Below are 22,511 nucleotides of genomic sequence, written 5' to 3' on the forward strand. Positions count from 1 at the left end.
GCCCATGGGTTACAGAAGGGTAGCAGAAAAAGCAACAGAAGGATGCAAGATAAAGTAATCATTGTTCATAACCTAGCTCCCAACCTATTTTATTTTAACATCCTCGTCTTACCTTGAAAAGTCTGTTTTTGACAAAGCAACACCAATATCCGTATATACCGAAACTGTCAAATTCACATTCAGCCTAATCTCTTAAAAGTCCTGGCTGCATGGAATGTCAGTCCTGCCCACACATTTCTCAGTTTCGAATGGTCTATCCCTCCAGCAGCTACAGGCCTCAGAAGAAGAGCTATGTGCTAATAGTGAGAGTTAATGAAAAGTATCTTATGTGAAAGGCCTGTGTTTTATGGAACGGAAGGAAATGAGTTGTGTTTCTAATGACTTATTCATATGGTTAACCAATGACTGATATCTGTCTATGTATGAAGTTAAGTATTACTATCTGCTGGTGTTTGGCTATTGGTTAGTATTTCTATGAACCTCTGGATAATCTTCAGCGATCATAAGAAAAAAGATCCATCTTAGCTGAGGAGAATACACTGGGCAGACCCTGCTATATAATGAAGGTATTTATTCTTTACCAGGCACTGAGTGAAATGCTGCTCTTTACTAAAACTGGATTCAGCAGCAAGAGAGGGAGAGCCATGAGGCAGCACAGCACTCTGTGGGCCCTGTTTTGCAATGAGTCTTTGATGACAGTGCCCATTGACATGAATGGGAGTTCTGCATGTGGAACAAAGGCAATATGTAGCCCTGCACCTGTAAGCAAATCACTGGGCATTCTTTGTTATTACATCGCACTTTTCATAAGTACCAAACATGCCATTCACTCACATCAATGGACAGGGAAAATTGATGGGGCCAGCAGTGAAAGGGGGCAGTCCCAGCAGCAAGTGAGGGAGACTTTCACCAAGAGACAAAGAAGCTTCTCCCCTAGGAGTCCAGCTAGGAGTGATGGGTGCTGATTGGCCAGCATTCTTCACCTTCTGGGATTTAGCTCAGTGCAGGAGCCATGGGGAGCTTCTTTCAGCTCCGTTCCAGCAGCCTACTCTACCAACTTGAACTCGGAATGGGAACTCAGCCTGACAGATGCTATGGTCTAGTCAATCACCTGTTTAGGGAGTCAGGAAGGAATTTTTTCTCCCATGGGCCAATTGGCGGCTGACCAGGGAGCTTTTTTCCTTCCTCACAGAACCTGCAAGCCACAGTAGATTGAGTAAGAATGTGCAGGGTTCCTAATTTAGGAATTGGAGTGGTGGTGTTGATTTGTTGCAACTTGTGGCCAATTACCAGTGCGTTTAGCAGAATAAAATGAAGTGTTCCCAGAGGTAAAAAACCTGGGATTTTGGTGACGGGTCTTGGGCTGGTGTTAGTAGGGTGAGGCCTTGTGCATTTTGCAGGCCAAGGTCAGATCTTGTGGCTCTTGTTGGCCCGGGTCCCCACCCTGCTGCACCCTCTGTCCCCCTCATGTGGGGGCGGGTGCTGGATTCAGACAGCTCAGTCTTGAGGGATAGGCCCTAAGGCGAGCCCACCCCATGTTCTGGGTTATATGGTAAGGAACCCTGTAACTCTGGTTCCAGGGTTATATGATGAGGAGCCCTGTAACCCCCCACACTGGAACCAATTAAATGCCTCATATAGGAGAGTATGAGTGATGAGTGAGTAGCTCCTCTCCTTCTGTTAAAGTTTAATCAAAGTTGCAGCTTGCTGCTTAATTCTATGCATGTGTCTGCCCTCATTTTGCCACTGTGTCACACCAAGGCTCTCCCTGTTTCTCACTATAGTTATGTGCACTGCCTAACACAACAGGGCCCTGAACTCAGTTGGCACCTTTGGGGGCTACCATAATCAAGGATACGATCTGTCATGGAGGTCACAGACCACCATGAATTCTTCTGGGGCTGCCAGAACAGTTGACTTGTGACCAGCAGTCAGCCCTAGGACCTCCAGAACAGGTGGCCGCCAGACAGCCCTGGGGCCATCAGAGCAGCGGCCAGCCTTAGAGAAGTGGCCCCTAGAACAGCTGACTGGGGGCCAGCCCCAAGGCCACTGAACAGCTGACTGTGGACCAACCCTGAACCTGCTTGAGGAGCAGTCTCTGGCCCGCTGAAGCAGTGGTTGGGGTTGGGTCAGCCTCCCCGGGGCTGGAGCAGCAGTAGTCAGCCCCTGCCGTAGGAACAGAAGCAAGGCTGGAGTAACTATAAGTCCTGGCAGCGCTGTTTGTCCCCCCGTCCCTAGGTATTTTTAGTAAAAGTCAGGGACAGGTTGTGGGCTTCCATGAATTTTTGTTTATTGCCCATGACCTGTCCCTGACTTTTACTGAAAATACCTGTGACAGAATCTTAACCTTAACCTTGATACAACTAATAAATAACAGTGTCAAAATAATAAAAAACCCGTCAATAACATATTGGACAGGCCAGCATTCTTGAATCTGCATGCCTACATAAGGATTAAGGTGCCAAATTTCAAGTATCCACCTATGACAATTTTACCTTCAGTTCATACATATACATTAAAATAATAGTCTAATACAGAACTGTTAAAACATTATAGTGCAGCTTCCAAGCACTCTTTTTTTTATCACTATTGTACTTATAGTGAACTGCTGTATTGTGTATTTTTTTACAAGCCCTGTACACTGCTGGATGAGTGCATGGACTATATGGCACAGGGACCAAGCACGACATGTTACAGGAAGCAGGCAAGGGGCTACACTAATGCTGTTGCTAGCCTTAGCCTCCCCTGTGAAGAAGGGGCAAGGTGAATTCGCATGCGGTCATGGCTCAAGGCCAGCCAGCGGAGTTAGGCCAGTGCAGTGGGATGGGGCATGTGCTGCATTGCTCTGAGGGCTTCTGCTGCTTCATAGTCCTCTCCCATGCCTAACTGTAACTGTAAAATATCCCTAATTGCATGGTGATTTTTGAGTGGATTGTGCAATTCACAATGTGTCGTCCGCTTGGAAAATCTTACATGAGGCTGAACTGGGAGTACAAATTTGAAGAAAAGGGTAATGATGATATCCAGTGTCATGTTTTTCCATTCACAGAGAGCAGACCAATATGTTCAGACTTTTATTTTAGATTGAGACCAACAAAACAAGCAAGAACCAAAATAAAGTCCTTGGGCAAGTGCCTGCCTCCTCTGCTGGTCTGTACTGAGCTCAAGGGTAAAAAAGGCTGCTGTATTTTTTTACACAAACACACACGCAGCTAAATGCAATTTAGAAAATAATTCCATATATGTAGCCAGTGAGATCATTTAAATGTTGTTCTGAAATAATCCAGACAATTCTAGTTTAACTTTTCTCTTGCTTTATATTTGTCTTAGTCAGGAACATACTCAGGCAATTTCTCACTATGATTTTAGATCACGGAATCAAATTCTACCTTCAGTTTCATCTGGGAAATACCTTTGAGTTCAGAGTGGTTTCATGAGTGAAAAGCAGGAAGTTCCAGGGGTTAGAGCACGAGCATAGGACTTGGGAGATCCAGGCTGAACTCTTTACTCTGCATAGACTTCCTGTGTGACCTTGAGAAAGTCATTTAACCTTTCTGTGCCTCAGTTTCCCTATATGTAAGATGAAGATAACACTTTCCTTCCTCACAGGGGAGTTGTGAAGCTAAGTACACTAAAGATTGAGAGGCAGCAGAAACTGCAATGATGAGGGCCATATAAATAACTAAGACAGATTTATAGAATCCAGGGCAAAATGTGACTCTCTGTGTACAGCAGGTAGAGTTGCTACCTCACAGTGTTACTAACTGTAATGTACCTGCATTTTGAAATGCTTGTTTCCCCAGACTGCATACTTACTATTGAGTTAGATAACTGATATCACATCATCAACAAGTAATAAGTTGTGATTTAAGATGGCACACCCATGACATCTCAGCCTTGGTCTAGGCTAGACAGGGTATGCTGGTATAGCTATACTGGGAAACCCTCCTAGTGGAAACACAACTTAGTGGCAAAAGCATTCTCCTCCTGATATAGCTTGTACAAGTTCCCTGAACAAAATAAGCTACAGCTATGTTGACTGGAGGTGTGATTTTCTTCACACTCCTAAGTACCATAGCTATGCCAGCAAAACTTTAAAATGTAGACCAGGTCTCATTTGTGACATCTGTCTAGCCTTTTCTTCCAGCACTGTTCTTTGTCTTGTCTCAGCTGAATTCCTTCCACTCCCCCTTTTCACAACTGGGATGAATTTTCTTTGTCCAGGAGCATGAAAAGCTTATCCTTGCCTAAGGTTACCATCAATGCATTTGACCAGCTAATAGGGTTTAGGGGTCTAATCCTGCATTACATGGACATGGAAAAACTCCCCTTGAAGTAAATAGGAATTGTGCATGTGGAAAGAATGCAGGATCTATTTCTAAATAGTCCAGAGGAGAAAATATAATCTGTTTAACCTACTTATGAAGGACAGTACTATCCCTCTAAGGGTCAGCCCTGAGCTTACGATGAGGATAGCCTAGGTGTAATCAAGGAGTCTCCCTGCTCCATTTTAGTAATGACCTGTTTAAACAGGAGCATAAGCATCCAGCTTGCCAAGGGTGCTGATTACTCTCCCAGGCTCCAGAAGACAAAGCTGAACAGACTGAGACATTGCTTGAGGAGCTTGCAAACCAGGAGTTGTGAGTTAAGGGCCACTTGAACTGCTATTACACAAGCACCTTCCAGGAGACTTGATTAAAGGAAACACACTTATTTTTTACTAGTGTGTCACTTTTGGTTCTCACTCCCCAGCTCCCTTTACAGGGAATGTTTGATACTCACCTGGGAGAAAGTAACCTGCAGTGCCAACCCTAGCCACAAAAGTGTGCACAGGGCTGGCACACTCCTTTACACTAATCATTAGAAATGTAGGTTCATATTCAAACTCAAGGGTAAATCTAGGGAAGTTTAAGTCAGTATAATTTGTCGTCTTCTGGCCCATCACTATGTAAATTGAAACTGCTAGCCCTACTTATCAACATGTAAGGGCTTATCTACACAGGGAAACAACCTAGTTATACCAGCTATTCCGCTGTAGCTATACTGGTCAATTTCCTCAATGTTATACATCACCTTTCAATGTAGCTCTTATTGTCTGGTATTTAGCTCTATGATTGTTACAGACTAAAGAGGCAATATGTGGCCCTTAATCCGCCGTGCAAGTCCAGCTGGGTGGAATTTTCAAAAGCACCTAACTGTTTTAGGAGCACAACTCCCATTAATTTACAATGGGATTTGTGCTGCGAAATGAGTTAGACGCTTTTAAAATCTCATGCAGTAATATCTGTGGGAGTTTTGCACAAAGAATGTGGATAGAATATGACCTAAAACTGAACTAGTCCCACTGTCTGCTAATTCCTTTGGGATAATTCATTAGAAAATACCTTTCCCTTATGACTGTCCCTTATAATCTTTCATCCTGAAGGGTTCCAAATTGCTTAACAAACATTATACGCCTACCTTCATGCCTCCAGCTTCCATCCCGGGCACATCACACGATCCATTGTCTACAGCCAAGCACTGAGGTACAACCGCATCTGCTCTAACCCCTCAGACAGAGACCAACACCTACAAAATCTCCACCAAGCATTCTCAAAACTACAATACCCGCACGAGGAAATTAGGAAACAGATCAACAGAGCCAGACGTGTACCCAGAAGCCTCCTACTGCAAGACAAACCCAAGAAAGAAACCAACAGGACTCCACTGGCCATCACATACAGCCCCCAGCTAAAACCCCTCCAACGCATCATCAGGGATCTACAACCCATCCTGGACAATGATCCCACACTTTCACGGGTCTTGGGTGGCAGGCCAATCCTTGCCCACAGACAACCTGCCAACCTGAAACGTATTCTCACCAGCAACTGCACACCGTACCATAGTAACTCTAGCTCAGGAACCAATCCATGCAACAAACCTCGATGCCAACTCTGCCCACATATCTACACCAGCGACACCATCATAGGACCTAACCAGATCAGCCACACCATCACTGGTTCATTCACCTGCACGTCCACCAATGTAATATACGCCATCATATGCCAGCAATGCCCCTCTGCTATGTACATCGGCCAAACTGGACAGTCACTACGGAAAAGGATAAATGGACACAAATCAGATATCAGGAATGGCAATATACAAAAACCTGTAGGAGAGCACTTCAACCTCCCTGGCCACACTATAGCAGACCTTAAGGTGGCCATCCTGCAGCAAAAAAACTTCAGGACCAGACTTCAAAGAGAAACTGCTGAGCTTCAGTTCATTTGCAAATTTGACACCATCAGCTCTGGACTCAACAAAGACTGTGAATGGCTTGCCAATTACAGAACCAGTTTCTCCTCCCTTGGTTTTCACACCTCTACTGCTAGAACAGGGCCTCACCCTCCCTGACTGAACTAACCTCGTTATCTCTAGCTTGCTTGCTAGCATATATATACCTGCCCCTGGAAATTTCCACTACCTGCGTCTGACGAAGTGGGTATTCACCCACGAAAGCTCACGCTCCTAAACGTCTGTTAGTCTATAAGGTGCCACAGGATTCTCTGCTGCTTTTACAAACATTATATTGACAGCATGGTCGACATGAAACAAACTTTGGTGCAGAAAATGAAAGTTGGGTGGCCCTCCAGCTGCACAAGAGTGGAAGAGAGGGAAATACCAAGCTGGGATTTACACTTTCCCAATGTATATGATGTATATAAAGCACAGCGCTTCTGCTCATGGTTGAGAAATCTTCAGAAACCACAGATGAATAATTATAGGGTAATATCCTAGACCCTGCCAAATCCCCTTTGTTCTGCCCTCTTAAAACTGCCCGATATGGGGAACCAGGAATTCCTTAGTGATGTAACTAACTCTATGCTACCTCCTCTCCAGAATAGGGGGCCAGATGAGGGCATGGCTGGAGGTGCTGCATTTTCCTGTAGGTGTAATGGCCTCTGCGGGTGGTTACAAGCTGGCACAATGAAAAATAACCCTGAGGCTGTTCAAAGTTGCATTTTAGATTTTTAGTTCATAGTCAATTTTCAATTATGCTTTTACTGTGTCTTTCATGAGTTTGATGTTGTAAAAATGTATTAACTGCTGGCTTTTCAGCTAACACATATGAACCATTTCTACTATCCAGTGAGTGGCCTGTTTATCTTCCATAGCTACAAAACACAAATTAAAATGGGAGAAAAAGCAGGAGGCCAATATGCCAGTTCCTATTGGAAACCAAATCCACAGAGACTTTAAGTACTTTAAAGGATTTAGAAAGTGGATCCATAGTACATAGTGATAGGCATATGTTTTCCATATGTAGTGCAAATGTAACTAAACATTCCAAGACAGGTATGTATAGCTTGTTATGTTATACATTTCTATATGAGACTTGGTTTCAAATTAAATTGTGCAGGCACATCTTCAAACACTGTTAGAAAATGTGTGAGCATATTTTGCATGTCTCTGTCTGATTGACTCTCTCATCTCTTCCCTTTGACTCTTGGAAATGGCACCCTAACCGCTTATGTTCAAATTTACCTTCATGCTCATTTACTTCTTTAAATGAGCAAATACTGTTTCCATATGTTGGTTGTTTCATTTTAGCCTTTTATTCTCAGCAAACAAGAAAAAAATAGTTCCTGTTCATTCTGTTGTCTTTTTCAGATTCATTTAAAACTACACTTATTCTGTCTTTTAGGTCTCAGTTAAATATGACTCAAATCTGAGATCTCATGAGCCAGCCTTCATTTACATGGCCTTGAACTCAAGGCTGAAAATAATGGTTAATAGGAAAAGTTTTCTATTTTCCCCATATTGCTTCACTTAGTGAAATTCCTCCTTCAGTAATTTGTTCTCTGGTTTCTTGGTCCAATATACATGTTGTACATCTATGAACTTTTTGTTTTTCTATATTCTCCATGATTCTCAGAAATTCAAAGTTATTAACATGCCGCACCTGTATGGAGGTATCTAGCTATAGGGATGTTGGTATCAGAAATGCCAAGATGGCAGATAAAGCTTTGAAACACATTTCTCGGGTTTACTCTATTTTCACTCTGTTAACAGGAAATTCCATGTTGCTGCGCGTGTTGCCTTCTGTGTATGAAAAGCAGACCCAGCCAATTAACAACCATCTGATGGAGCTGGTGGCACTGATGTCTCAGCTGGAGCAAGCAGAACAACACCACCTTCTAAGGCTATTTCAGATAGTGGCAAGGAGAAAGCAACCTGAGGTAAATGTATAATACCAGCCATTGCCAGAATAAGGTTATTCACTCTTTGGAGAGTTTATGTTGTTCAGAACATCCTGACAGTACAGTAAAGTGTCCCATGTACTGCACGTACCAGGTCAGTGGTTCTCAACCTTTCCCATACCAGGAGGCTCCCATGTTACAATAGAAAAGGTTTTGGGGCTCCCTGCAAGTAGCCATAAATAAAGAGAAGGTGATCTTGACCCTGCTAGACCTGTTCATGACTCCCACACTGAAAATCTATTAGACAGGAGTAAAGCTCAAACAATACTGCAAACATTTTGTCCAGCTACTTGTTGGATTTGGTAAATGAATTTGCTTCAGCCACACTCTCTTTTGTGTTTGCTCTCTGCAAACATTTGAGCAATAGAGCATTTACCTACAGAAATGCTGCTGGAAAGCACACTTTAGTGATCTGGGTGAATATCTATGAAAATTGAACTTTAAATTCAAATGGATAAATTTGTGTGCTGGACATGTTTGTTCACTCAGTCAGGCTGGCAAGGAACCTCACCAGGCAGCTTATTCAACCAATTACAACTAAGCAACACAGCTCAAATTTTGAATATTTATGATCAATCCATGTAGTAAATTTGTGAGATGCTGGTTGAAAAAATGCAAAGAAATTACTATCTTCCCATGACATTGAATTTGTCAAATAAATTATTTTTTTTGCCAATTATTCACTTAGCTCTGCTAAAGAGATGGTCAAATTGCCAGGAAAATGTTCAGAATGCTGACATTTTTACTGAGTTAGGGAATGTAATGTAACTATTTTACATAAGGTGTACTGCTATATACACTACATATTTGCAAAAAACCTTCGACAAGCCAGATTTTCACAAATGTTCCTTAATTACTGTAATTTAAGTCCATTGAAGTTTATTGGACTCAGCTAATCTGTACAGGCTGCCTTAGGCTGTCAGATAAGATTTATTGGGGATATTTAAAGCTGGCACTGTATCTGGCCAGGGATGAAGGATCTAAAATGGGAGACTATCCACCCTGACTCAGCTCATTTTAGCTTAAAATTTCCTACCACTTTTGGTTATTCCTTTGCCAGTTATGTATTGTTTCTCATCATTACATTTCCTTTTTGAAGATAAGGATGTACTAAAAAGGCTTAATAATGTTTGAAGTCAAATTAAAATGAACTAGTGCCAGAATATGAGTGAGCAACTAGAGCAAAAGATGTGCTTTGAAAATGATACACCTACTTACACAAACATGACACTTATAAGGCACAGAACATTAGAAGTGGGTACAATGCTGGCTACTTTACAGAGCACATATTTAATAAATCTTCTTAAAAATCAACAGCAGTTTAATGCCGCCCACCACGGTAGCCAAGGAAACCATATAATAAATATACAGTTACAGAGGAAATGTAACTCCCTTTGAGAACATGATACTTTTCAGTCAGATGGGCCCCATTTTACCATTGCTTATGGGTCAAAACACTTTCCTCACATGATTCATACTGTCATTGCTATGTGCTACATTGCTTTTTGAGTCATACACTTCCTAGTAAAAATGGGATGAGACATTGTGAAAAGAGGATGCCTAAACTAAGGAATATACAAATATGCTTTAAAAACCTGATCCAATGTTAATTGAAGACAGTGGAAAGATTCCCAATAAATTCAGTGGACTTAGGATCATGCCCTTATTACCCAATCCAGATCCATACAAATCTCTGTACTTGACCATGGCCATCTTTAAACTACTGCATGTTTCTACAGAGCTTCGAAGCTTTGCCACATTACGTAAGTATTATTTATTATTACTAACAGTTTATACTGTCAGCATATCTTCATTATGCTGACAGAGTATTGGTTTTTCATTATTATGAGCAGTAACTCTCCAGAGTTCATGGGACAGTGACACAGTCACATTCAACATTTACTTCTCATCACATATATGTATTACAATAGTAGCGTGTGATGACATAAACTTCATCTATATGACAACAGTCACTCTGACTTGGATATATATTGATAGACACTTAATAGTCACTCAGTAACATGCACATACTGGAGTATTGACGCTGCTGTAGCTGACCATATTATGTTCTGCTTAATGGATCATTCAGTTTTAAGGACCAGATCCCCAGCTGCTGTAAATTGCTGTAGCTACACTGAGGTCAATGGAGCAACATCATTTCACACCAGATGAGGATCTTGCTCCTTATTCCTGTCTTTGTTTCAGCCACTAGTCCTGGGGTTTTAGTCAGTCTCTTGGGAAAGCAAGAATTTCTACTAATCCTTAATTTACTGCATCACTGGGGAGATTCAGTCACAAATTGTTTTAATCAATAAAACATAGCATTAGTCTCGTACAAATCAAAAATTTTGGTTTTCGACAGTTAAGTATTTCCTTAATTATGAAATGTTGCATTTCTTCATGTAGAACTTAAGGCAAAGTCCACACTTGTTCCATGTGTGGAAATGAACTCCCCTTGACCTCCGTGTGCGAAGATTGTCACAGGTGGAAAATCTTTAATATTACAAAAATGGATTGGCATAGGTCAAAATCAAAACCTAATTGCTCTTTTATCACTGCCATCTGCAGTACTTGTCTTGGCTCCATTACAAATATATTTCTGATTCATTTCCCCTTTTTATTTTATAGGTGCTAAAAGAATGTATCCCTTTTCTAATTGGTCACTTAAGAGACCCTAACCATAATGACGTTATCCTAAATATACTGATAGAAATATCAGGCTATGAACCGGTAGCCTTGACCAGTTTTCTTCCAATGCTGAAAGAGATTGGTGAGAGTTTTCCAAGCCTGATTGGACAAACTGCAAAGATCTATGGAGCTGTTGGACATGTTGATGAGGTAAATAACTAATTTTTTAAAAACATGTTTTCCTCCCTTTGTTTGCTCCCTTTGTTACAAGTGTAACATTGGGGTGGATAGGCAAGCCGCTAGCAAAAGAGATCAATCTGGGTGTCTTAATTGCTGGCTGCAGTCATGTCCAGCCATCTGAAGGAATGTAGATACAGTACTGGGTCCTGAAGAAGAGAGACATGAATTCGTCTGGAAGTGGACAATTTTCCGCAAAAGATTACTGGATGGGGGCAGGGAAAGATAAAAGCCTAAAGAAGAATTAGGACCATGCATCAAATGCAGTATGTCTCCTTTTCTGTTTATGGGTTCTGGAGTTGTTTTCTTCTTAAGTCATTCTTTAAAACTTATAGACTCGTAGGTCAGAAGGGACCAATATGATCATCTAGTCTGACCTCCTGCACAAAGCAGGCCACAGAACCCTACCCATCCACTTTTATAACAACCCCTAACACGGACTGAGTTATCGAAGTCCTCAAATTGTGGTTTGAAGACCTCAAGCTGCAGAGATCACCAGCAAGTGACCCATGCCCCACGCTGCAGAGGAAGGCGAAAACCTCCAGGGCCCCTGCCAATCCGCCCTGGAGGAAAAATTCCTTCTCGCCCCAAATATGGCGTCAGCTAAACCCTGAGGCATGTGGGCAAGACTCACCAGCCAGCACCCGGGAAAGAATTCTCTGCATGTAACTCAGATCCCAATCCCATCCAACATCCCTCAGAGACCATTTGAGCAGACTTATCTGCTGATAATCCAAGATCAAATTGCCCAAATTAAACTATCCCATCATATCATCCCCTCCATATACTTATCAGCTTAGTTCTAAAGCAGATAAGTCTTTTGCCCCCCACTACTTTCCTCGGAAGGCTGTTCCAGAACTTCACTCCCTAAATGGTTAGAAACCTTCATCTAATTCAAGTCTAAACTTCCCTAATATCCAGTTTGTAACTATTTGTCCTTGTTGCCTACATTAGTACTAAGCTTAAATAATTCCTCTCCCTCCCTAACGTTAATCCCCCTGATATATTTATTATAGAGCAGGCATATCCCCCGCAGGCCTTCTTTTGGCCAGGGTAAAAACAAGCAGCTCTTTGAGTCTCTTTCATAAGGCAGGTTTTCCATTCCTCGGATCATCCTAGTAGCCCGTCTCTGAACCTGTTCAGTTTGAATTCATCCTTCTTAAACATGGGACACCAAACTGCACAACAGTATCCAGGTGGGTCTTCACCAGCCGCCTTATATAACGGTACTAACACCTCCTTTATCCATTGCTGGAAATACCTCGCCTGATGCACCCTAAAACCGCATTTGCTTTTTTAACGGGCCATATCGCATTGGCGGCTTCATAGACATCCTGCTATTAACCAATACTCCCAAGGTCTTCTCCTCCTCTGTGCTTCCAACTTATGTCCCCAATGTATTCTAAAATTCTTATTATTAATCCCTAAGTGCATGACTTGCACTTTTCACTATTATATTTTCATTTCCTATTACTATTTTACTCCACGTTTACAAGGTGGTCCAGATCTTCCTGTATAGTATCCCGTCCTTCTCCGTGTTTAGCATACCCCCAGCTTTGTGTCATCTGCAAACTTTATTAGCAACACTCCCGCTCTTTGTGCCAAGGTCAGTAATAAAAAGGTTAAATAAGATTGGTCCCTAAACCGATCCTTGAGGGACTCCATAGACCTCCTTTCCGCCTGACCAGTTCACGCCCTTCAGTACGACCCGCTGGAGTCTCCCTTTTAACAGTTCCTTATCCACCTTACAACTTTCATATTTCCCATTCTCTTTCCAATTTAAACTACAAGTTCCCCATGTGGAACCGTGCCTGTCAAATGCCTTATCTTGAAATCGAGGTAATAGATCTACTCGCATTCTTTGTCTAAGTAATCTGTCACCCTCTCAAAGAGGAGATTCAGGTTGGTTTGGCAACGAATCTCTTTAGTAAATCATGTTGCAATTCTGTCCCAATTATCCATTGACCCTATGTCCCTACTACTTCTCCTTTAAATTTTCAAGGCCTGTTACATTACTACACGTCAAGCTAACAACGGGCCTATAGTTACTCCGGATCACATTTTCCTGTGTGCTTGAAGATAGGAACTCCGTAGGCAATTCTCCAGTCGTTTACGGACAACCCGTCCGAGTTTACGATTTGATTAAATAATGCCTCAACTAACGGTGCTCGCAATTCATGTCGGCCAGTTTCCTTTAATATCTCCTTGGATGAAGATTGTCGGGCCCTCCGATTTTGTCCCATTTAGTGGTTTCATGTTGGCCTCTACCTCAGAGTTAGGCCGGTAATTCCACCTCCATATTCCTCATTCCCGTGTTTATCTCCCTCCATCATCCCTAACTCCTCCACTAGTCTTATTAAAGATGAGGCAATAACTTATTATAGATATTGGCCATGGCCTAGGTTATCCTTAATCTTCCATTCATTCCTCAGTGTAAAGCGGGCCCCACTTTCTTCTTTTCTTTGTTTTCTTTCTTATTTGTGGGCTGTAGAAACCTGTACTATCTATTGGTTTTTATTTCCGGCTTGCAGGTTCCAGTTTCTACAATGGGCTTTTAGCCTTTCGCTCACTTATCCCTACTGTTCTGGCCTCCATAAGGTAGCTTCCCCTTGCTGAATCCCGCACTTTTCTTTCCACTCCCTCTTGTAAGGATTTCTTGCTTTTTCCTAATCCCCTCTCTGAGATGCTGTGCTTCATTTCCAGCTTGGCCTACAACTCCTGCCCATGGTTTTTTTCCCCTTTCTTGGGATGCAGGCTTCTGACAGTTTCCGCAGCTGCGACTTAAAGTAATTCCAGGGCTCCTCCGCATTTAAATCCACAAGTTCCTCCGTCCAACACAAAAAGATCATCATTTAGATAACAAAGCCTAGTTAGACTGCAATATCTAGTTTTTAAATTAAAGGCAGAGCATTTGGGGGGAGGAGGAAATCTGCAGCCTTTGTATGTTGTTAAATTTAAGAAACAAATAAACAGTCCCCAAAGTTGTTTTAATAAGGCAGTGAAATATGAACTTATTTGGATAACATAATCCAAATATTTGGCTTTGGGTCCATAGTTAATTGGATATTCTATGCACATGTCCTTAAACTGAAACTGTTCCCTGAGGATGATGGACCACAGTCTCATCTCAGGAACACCACTGTAAATCTGGATTGACTACATGGACATTATGGTGTTACTCTGGATTTACACTGGTGTAACTGGGATCAGAATCTGGATCAATGGGATTATTACATATAAAAAGTCAATTAGTGGGAACACATTCTGGGAACTCCAACTCTGTATACTGTCTTAACTCTGTATAACAGGAAGATCCACAAAAGTTTGGATGGGAGGATTGTAGTATATGGTGTGCTCGCAGCTCTAAAAGAGTTCCTTTGTGACCATCATGTGATATAGCACAAGGTACAGTGGCTGCCATCAAATGTCATTCATTAGCTATAGTTGCCAGCTCATTTCCTTTTTTAATTACAGGCAAAAGTGTGAGTATCTCTAATACTGCTGGGGTAGGGGTGGGGGGTAAGAGTTGAATTTTTAATGCTGTGGCCGCTCTAATTCAGTCTGTGTCACCTCTCTCCTGGCAGCCTGTCTATGTGAGCATGGCTGAATTTTTTTTTACAGGGCCCCACTCCTTTGAGTAATCATGCTGCAAAAGGACCTAGGCTCACAATGCTACTGGGAGGTGCATGGCTGAATAATGAATTTGCATATCATGCTAATAACTTGCACCAGTAAGACTACCCATTTTAGTGCTTTACTCACTAATGTGAAATCTTGATGTCTTTCTAAATGGAGACCACAATTAGCAAATAGTGAATAAATTACTGCATGTTTAACTAATCCATATGCTACAGACATAAATATAGTACATAAATCTCTTTCATACATACTCTCTTTGAGGATGGAGGCTGAACCCCTGTCCTTCCACTCCTAAATGATAGGTATCTAATTAACAGTAGTAGTAGATCCTGTATCTTCTTGGTGGTTCATCCAATAGAGGGTAACATCACTCACACACACAAAGCCACTTTGGTCTGTTTTAAATGCCCTAAGTCACTAACTATATAGGACTTTGTCAAGGAGAGCACTGTAGTATGTTGAATCACTTTGTAATATCTGTGTCATAGGCCATCTTTAGATTTATAGTGGAGTGACTGTCAACCCCGTATGCTGCACAAGCTCTTCTACTTCGTTGATATATGCAAGTACTAAGAAATATAACCCTTGCTGAGATTAACACCGGAAACCTGCAAAGTACTCTCTAGTCAGAAGACATGGTGTGTTCTGAGGACACTGAGCTCATTAGATAGAAACATGGCATGTCATAAATTCTAATGAGGTTTTATATTCATTCCTGTGAATATGCTTTATGTATCATTCACAATTAATAGACATTTTCCTTCAGTTTCAAATCAATAGCCTGAAAAATCGAAATTAAAGTTGTGCTGAATTCAAACAGCTTATGGTAGATGATTCAGATTCTTAGATTTGTGACAAAACTTGATTATAGACAGAACAAACGTGGAATATAGTAAATGGAAACATTTTCAGAAACATAATAGTGGTACCTATGTTACAACAACCTGATTAGTTTATTCCACTAAGGGATAAATCCTACAGTCTCCTCGCACATCCTACGCAGAGATCACTCTGGCAGAACTCCCACTGAAGTCAACTGGACTTTGTCTGAGTAAGGGCTACAGGAACGGACCCTCTCTGTATAGATCAGACGTAGAATAACTTTGGAATACTAAGGAACAACTTAAATGTTTTCAAATCTTTTATTGAAGATTATTTTCAAATTATCTATTAAAGTACACTGGTCTACAATTTTTGGGAAGTCGTCTGCTTCAGAGATAAAATGTGCTATTTATTATGTATTTTGATGTGCTGAATTCAAATATCACAATTAAAACAACTGATTGGCTACTGTTTCTAAGATATAAGTTTTTACATTTTATGTCTATGTATATTATGTAGTTAGTAGAGTTTTAATCATAAATTGTAAACCTAGGTCTTTTCATGTGTTTATGGTTGCTTTACATGATAATATTTCACCTGTCCTGTTTATGTAACACTTTAAAAATCAGCAAAAGGGTTATATAAATAAAATTTATTATGAAACAAAAGGCAAAAAACTATTATGTACATAGTTTAGTCCTATTCAGTGTCTACTCGGCGCTTCTTGGCTTGTCTCTTGTATTCATTAAATGGAGCATCTCTTGTCACTGTCCAGCAATAGTCTGCAAGCATTGATGGGCTCCATTTGCCCTGATAGCGTTTCTCCATTGTTGCAATGTCCTGGTGAAATCGCTCGCCGTGCTCGTCGCTCACTGCTCCTCAGTTCGGTGGAAAAAAATCTAGATGAGAGTGCAAAAAATGTATCTTTAGTGACATGTTGCAACCAAGGCTTTTGTATGCCTTGAGGAGGTTTTCCACCAACAACCTGTAGTTGTCTGCCTTGTTGTTTCCGAGAAAATTTATTGCCACTAACTGGAAGGCTTTCCATGCCGTCTTTTCCTTGCCACGCAGTGCATGGTCAAATGCATCATCTCAAAGAAGTTCACAAATCTGAGGACCAACAAAGACACCTTCCTTTATCTTAGCTTCACTTAACCTTGGAAATTTTCCACGGAGGTACTTGAAAGCTGCTTGTGTTTTGTCAATGGCCTTGACAAAGTTCTTCATCAGACCCAGCTTGATGTGTAAGGGTGGTAACAAAATCTTCCTTGATTCAACAAGTGGTGGATGCTGAACACTTTTCCTCCCAGGCTCCAATGACTGTCGGAGTGGCCAATCTTTCTTGATGTAGTGGGAATCTCTTGCACGACTATCCCATTCGCAGAGAAAACAGCAGTACTTTGTGTATCCAGTCTGCAGACCAAGCAAGAGAGCAACAACCTTCAAATCGCCACAAAGCTGCCACTGATGTTGGTCATAGTTTATGCACCTCAAAAGTTGTTTCATGTTGTCATAGGTTTCCTTCATATGGACTGCATGACCAACTGGAATTGATGGCAAAACATTGCCATTATGCAGCAAAACAGCTTTAAGACTCGTCTTCGATGAATCAATGAACAGTCTCCACTCATCTGGATCGTGAACGATGTTGAGGGCTGCCATCACACCATCGATGTTGTTGCAGGCTACAAGATCACCTTCCATGAAGAAGAATGGGACAAGATCCTTTTGATGGTCACGGAACATGGAAACCCTAACATCACCTGCCAGGAGATTCCACTGCTGTAGTCTGGAGCCCAACAGCTAGACTAGAGCCAATCAACAATTTTAAGCATCATTTTCGTTCTCAGTGACTCAGAATTAGTATAGTTTGACTACATTTATTTCAGAAGCATTTTGCCTGTAGAACAGTGATATCAGCATAATGGTATTTTGCTCCTGAGACAACAGTATTCATTTTTCTAAAAATGTAACTCAACATTTAGTTTTCTTTCTTCAGCTAAATGATCATTATTTGTTTCAGTGATTCATCTTGGGCTTAGGCCCAGTCCTGCAGTCCCTCCCATAAGTTTTGCCAGCAAGTGGATTGCAGAGTCAAAAAAGGAAAATATATAAATTATATTAACAGAAACTCATATTTCTGAATTATTTCTATGATGGAATTGATTCCCTGAGGTCAAATATATGGAAAGATGCTAAAGTAACTCCACTATAGAGTACTCTGACTCAGGAATTGAAACTTAATGCAGACTATATTGGGTGCATAAATGCAGATGAGTCAGGAAAAGGAACACATAGAAACAGATTGCACCAAGTGCAGGCGCGCGCACGCGCACACACACACACTTTCCTAATGTGACTGCTGCTTCCAGCATGTTCTTCAGTGACTACCTGATCTAAATAAAAGACGCAGTTAGACTATTCAGCCACTTGCCAGTAGTAGACAGAATATAAATGCCCTGCATGCAGATGCTCCCTAAATTCTTAAATTAGGAATTTACTATAAGATTTGCCTTCCTGGATCAGACGTTGGGCCACATCTACAAAAGTATTTAGGCTCCTAACTTCCAGGCCTTTGGTTCATCTTGTCCTCTACCCTGCAACCAGTAGGGACTAATAGTGAATATGTCCAAGGAAGGTGAAAAAAGATATCTTAAAGTACTGAAACCATATGCTTGCGCACTCCCCAAACAAACAAATCAAACACAAACACAAACAAACAAACTTCCTGACCCACACAGGTACTTAGGTTATGCCTGGAAACGTGACATTTGATTATTGTTATCATTATCTTCATTTGCTTAACTACAGCTGATATCCAGGGTCCTAAATAGGGATATTGATCTACAAAGACTCTCTGGAGTAAATACTCTTTCTCCTAGCACCCATCTTCCTTCATCCCAAAATATTTATTTTATATCGTGAGGCATCACTGTGCCTCGGTGTTCTGTAGATTGTCACACAGCTCACTGACGACATCAGCACACAGAAGTAACAAATATATTTGATGAGGAAGGAGCCATAGGTAAAACTAGAAGGGAAGACTGCAAGCTCTGATAAATGACCAGCCATCAAGATGAAGGTGCAGTTCAGCTGACTTAACCCGACAGAGACTCTCTTATACTGTTCATTGCCTGCCCTGGTGTACTTCAGACAGGCTCGAGTTATATCTAGCTAAGTTGTGTCCATCACTAGTGTTGCAAAGGATAAACTGATGTGATAAGAACACATCAGGAATGCAGTGACGTTTATGGGAAAATGCTCCTTCATGCAACTGTTTTGATGGATGGGGAATTGCCATTCCCATAAACTTAGGTTAGGTAGTTGCTTTTATTTAAAGTGAGAGTCTGATGCAGAGGGAGGAGGAAATTGGGCTGTGACCATTTGGATTCTGGTTCAGAGGATGAGCTCAGGGGTTGAAGGTGTGATTCTTCCTCTACAGTCCAGTTGGTTGATGGGGAGATTAAGCATGCAAGGGCTGATAAATCAGTGCAGACTGCAGAGGCCCCAAAAGTCTAGGCTCCAAGTAATTGCTTGTACCTTACTTAAGTGTCAGTATAGCTAGCTGTACTTGAAAATCAATTGGTGACTTTTTTAGAATGCACTGGGGGGGAGGGGAGGGGCAGCAAGTGGTGTATATATAGCATCCCCACAAGCATTTCTAGTCTAAGGATGTCACTTTTGTTTAATAATGGACTGAAATATACAAGCAAAAGCCATTTTTTTTGTTTGATCTCACTTGTTGCAATAAGGCAAAGTCCGTCTTTTGGCTCTTGATTTGCAGTATATAGTGCCATAACAGACAGGCAATAGCTGTCTGCTCACAATGGTGGAAAGAGCACAAGAAGAAATCATGTTTACTATTTCTACTAGAGCTTGGGCCATTTAGATCTAATTAAATAAATCTTATGAGAATTAAATCAGACCTCTGTTTCAACTCAGCAAGTTTATCTGCCATTAGTGTCAAAAACCCAGGCTAGCAGGGCAGAGTGAGCCAAAATTAGCTTGTTGCTGCCTTTTAGGATGGTTAGGGAACCTAGTAAAATTAACCTTCCCCAGCAATTGCTATTGACCAATCCTGTGCAGCATCTGTTCATTTCTTTGAACAATTCTTAGCAGCTCACAGCACACAAAAGCTTTACAATATCTAACTAATTAAACCTAATAGTGGCAGACCTGTAATTAGAACTGAGGCATTTGATTCAGGTTCTGTATTTAGTCCATTAGAACATCTTTCTCCCATTTGAGAGAATCAGAGATCCCAACAGATGTGTATTGCTTTAACCACTTTTTGGCTGCATTCTCCTACAGCCTCTTAATCAGTACACTACATTGGCACTTCAGTTGATTTATAGCAATTTCCCAGACCCCCAAGATCCACGCTCAGGAAGTAATGGTCTAGATGGATTTTGTGTCTCATACAGAGACTGAAATATTAAACAGTAATAAATCAGTTTGCAAAGAAACAATTTGTTGAGTATATTTTCCTGTATATTTCATCTGATGTTAGAGTTGTAGCTACCAAAGTCTCTTCAGTCTCAGCCTGGGCCATATACCTGTGGTATATTTCTTCTGAACTGATCTTCTGTAAGTGTTTAGTAACTGAAGTTATTTCCTGTGTCATATGTCTTGTTCTCTAACTAGCTGTAACGTGCTGACTTAGTGTAGTGTTTAGTTACAGTCTGACTATGTAGCGATGAACACTGAATATTTGAAGGGATAACATAAGTTTGACTTGTTTGTCCTGTTCCAGTGACATCTGGCAGTGACATCTGGCAGACCTTTCACTAGATATTGAAAAACATTTATATAAGCAACAAACCAAGGTGAACTTTCCAAAATGGTCAAGCAACTCCTCTCCCCTTTTTTTGCTTTTTAAAAAATGTCCTGGGACAGTGTTTCTCAAACTGGGCCCCACTGATCAACTCCTCCCCCTCCCTCCCAGTGCCTCCTGCACACTGGGGAACAGCTGTTTAGCGGCATGCAGGAGGCGCTGGGAGGGAGGGGGAGGAGCGGGGATGGGGCGCGTTTGTGGAGGGGAAGAGGCAGGGAAGAGGAGGGGTAGAGGTGGAGCTGGGCAGAGGGGGGGNGTTAGACTGAAGAGCCCATTATTAAATATTTGTTCCCCATGCAGGTACTTACAGACTGTGATAAAGTCACCCCTTAACCTTCTCTTTGTTAAGCTAAATAAGTTGAGCTCCTAGACCAGGGGTGGGCAAACTTTTTGGTCCGAGGGCCACATCTAGGTATGGAAATTGTATGGTGGGCCATAAATGCTCACAAAATTGGGGGTTGGGGTGTGGAAGGGTGCTGGGGGCGGGGCGTGAGGCTGAGTGTGGATCTTGGGGATCTGGGAAATTTTTTTAATCAGAATGGGGGTCCTTGGGTTGGTAAAGTTTGAGAACCGCTGTCCTAGGTAATTGAAGTTGTCTACCCTGATCCAAATGACTAACTGGGTTAGGAACAGTACAGATAGGAAGAAGAATGTGCTTTGGACCTGTCTGTGTGCCTTGCTTATTTAAGCTTAACTTACTGACTCTTCTCTGAACCACATTGTTCAATGGGTTCAGGAGACACTGATGTATTTTATATTGTACTCAGGCCAGATGGTGCATTGTTAAGGCTCCCAAACAATTTGCCAGTATCTGCCACCTGGTTACACACACTTATAACCTTCTGAAACATCCAGCTTCAGTTTTTTGGTCTGAAATTGTCCATGCTTAGAGTCAGACTCTCATTCCTGCTCTGGCTACTTTTTGCTGGGAAGAGGGACCAGAGTGGCATATGGGGTCCTACACATCCTGCTTCTGGTCAGGGAAGAATTCCTTGGTGTAGAAAGTAAGGAGGATCGCTGTCCTTCAAGGGCTCCCCTACAACCACTGGTGTGTCCAGCTTGGAAGCAGCATGTCCAGGGTGGGGTTGGGGGCAGAAGGGGTGTGGTGGAGATGAGGCTGCAGCACAGAGCACTGTGGAGATGCGGGAGGTTACTCTAACTTAGGCCCTCAAGTCTGTCTAAATTATGTCTGGGTCCTGCAGGTGTGGGAATAGCTTAGACTCAGGAGGCTGCAAGGGTGACTTAAAATTACCTTTACCGTTCACCTCCTGACCTGTAAGTTCTGTACTGCACAGAATCTACCCCTTGGTCTTTGCCCAAACCGTGCATTGCATGTTGTTGTTGGAAGTTTGAGTGTTCCTGAACTTTGGGAGTAGGAGGTAAAATATACAATTACTAATATTGTTCCTGAAAGTTTTGGTTCTGGGCTCTGTTAGTCACAGTATCCCAATAGTATCATTCTGCCTGGTATAATTAGTGCATGCAACCTAAAATGTAACATTTAGCTCTGATTTTTAAAAAGGGAAAAAAGTGAGTCAGAGTGGTATTTTAGTAACAGTGTAATATGTTGCCATGAAGTGTGGGGTGGGGGTCTGTATACAAGGTCCCTCTTAGGGGGTTAAGCAAATTTTGAAAGCTTTGGGGAGGTATTTTGTGTTGTTCATAGGGGAACCGTTTTTGGTATCTCATAATAACATGGTGGTCCTCAGCTCATGCTCCAGTTTTCTTCCCAAGGTTTTGTTAAAATAGCGCATTAGCTCTCTTGAGAGGTTCTGCCCCCGCCCCACATTGAGCAGGCAGAGGCAGTGGCACAATTCTGGTGTCTGCAGAGCCCTTGAAGCTGCCCATTTCTCAGCTGTAGGTAGACTTTCTGGAAAAAAAAAATTCTTTTAATCCTTCAAAAATTCCACTCGCTTCTAATCATTGGATGTTATTTACAACAGTGCAGCAAATCAACTAAAAATAAAATAAGCAGACGCACAGCTGGCATCATAAAAGCTGAACTGATGTCAAGTATTTAGAAAATGAATAATTAGTGCACCCAGGCAAAATAATAAAAATAGTAATCTCATGCAAGCATAGCTGTTTAGCCATAAGCATTGCAGCAGCTG

General features: G+C 41.7%; 1 protein-coding gene across 3 annotated transcripts in view; it reads left to right on the forward strand.

Moving 5' to 3' along the window:
* The window catches only part of VEPH1 (ventricular zone expressed PH domain containing 1), a 175,518-nt gene that overhangs the window by 50,349 nt on the left and 102,658 nt on the right, over positions 1–22,511 (forward strand). For all 3 annotated transcript variants that reach the window (XM_032805515.2, XM_032805514.2, XM_032805516.1), the window contains exons 5-6: positions 8,053–8,219; positions 10,869–11,078. In XM_032805515.2, the coding sequence (XP_032661406.1) occupies positions 8,053–8,219; positions 10,869–11,078 (377 nt within the window). The remainder of the gene's footprint in view (positions 1–8,052; positions 8,220–10,868; positions 11,079–22,511) is intronic.

The sequence above is a fragment of the Chelonoidis abingdonii genome, chromosome 8 (genome assembly GCF_003597395.2).
Source record: "Chelonoidis abingdonii isolate Lonesome George chromosome 8, CheloAbing_2.0, whole genome shotgun sequence".
NCBI lineage: Eukaryota > Metazoa > Chordata > Testudines > Testudinidae > Chelonoidis > Chelonoidis abingdonii.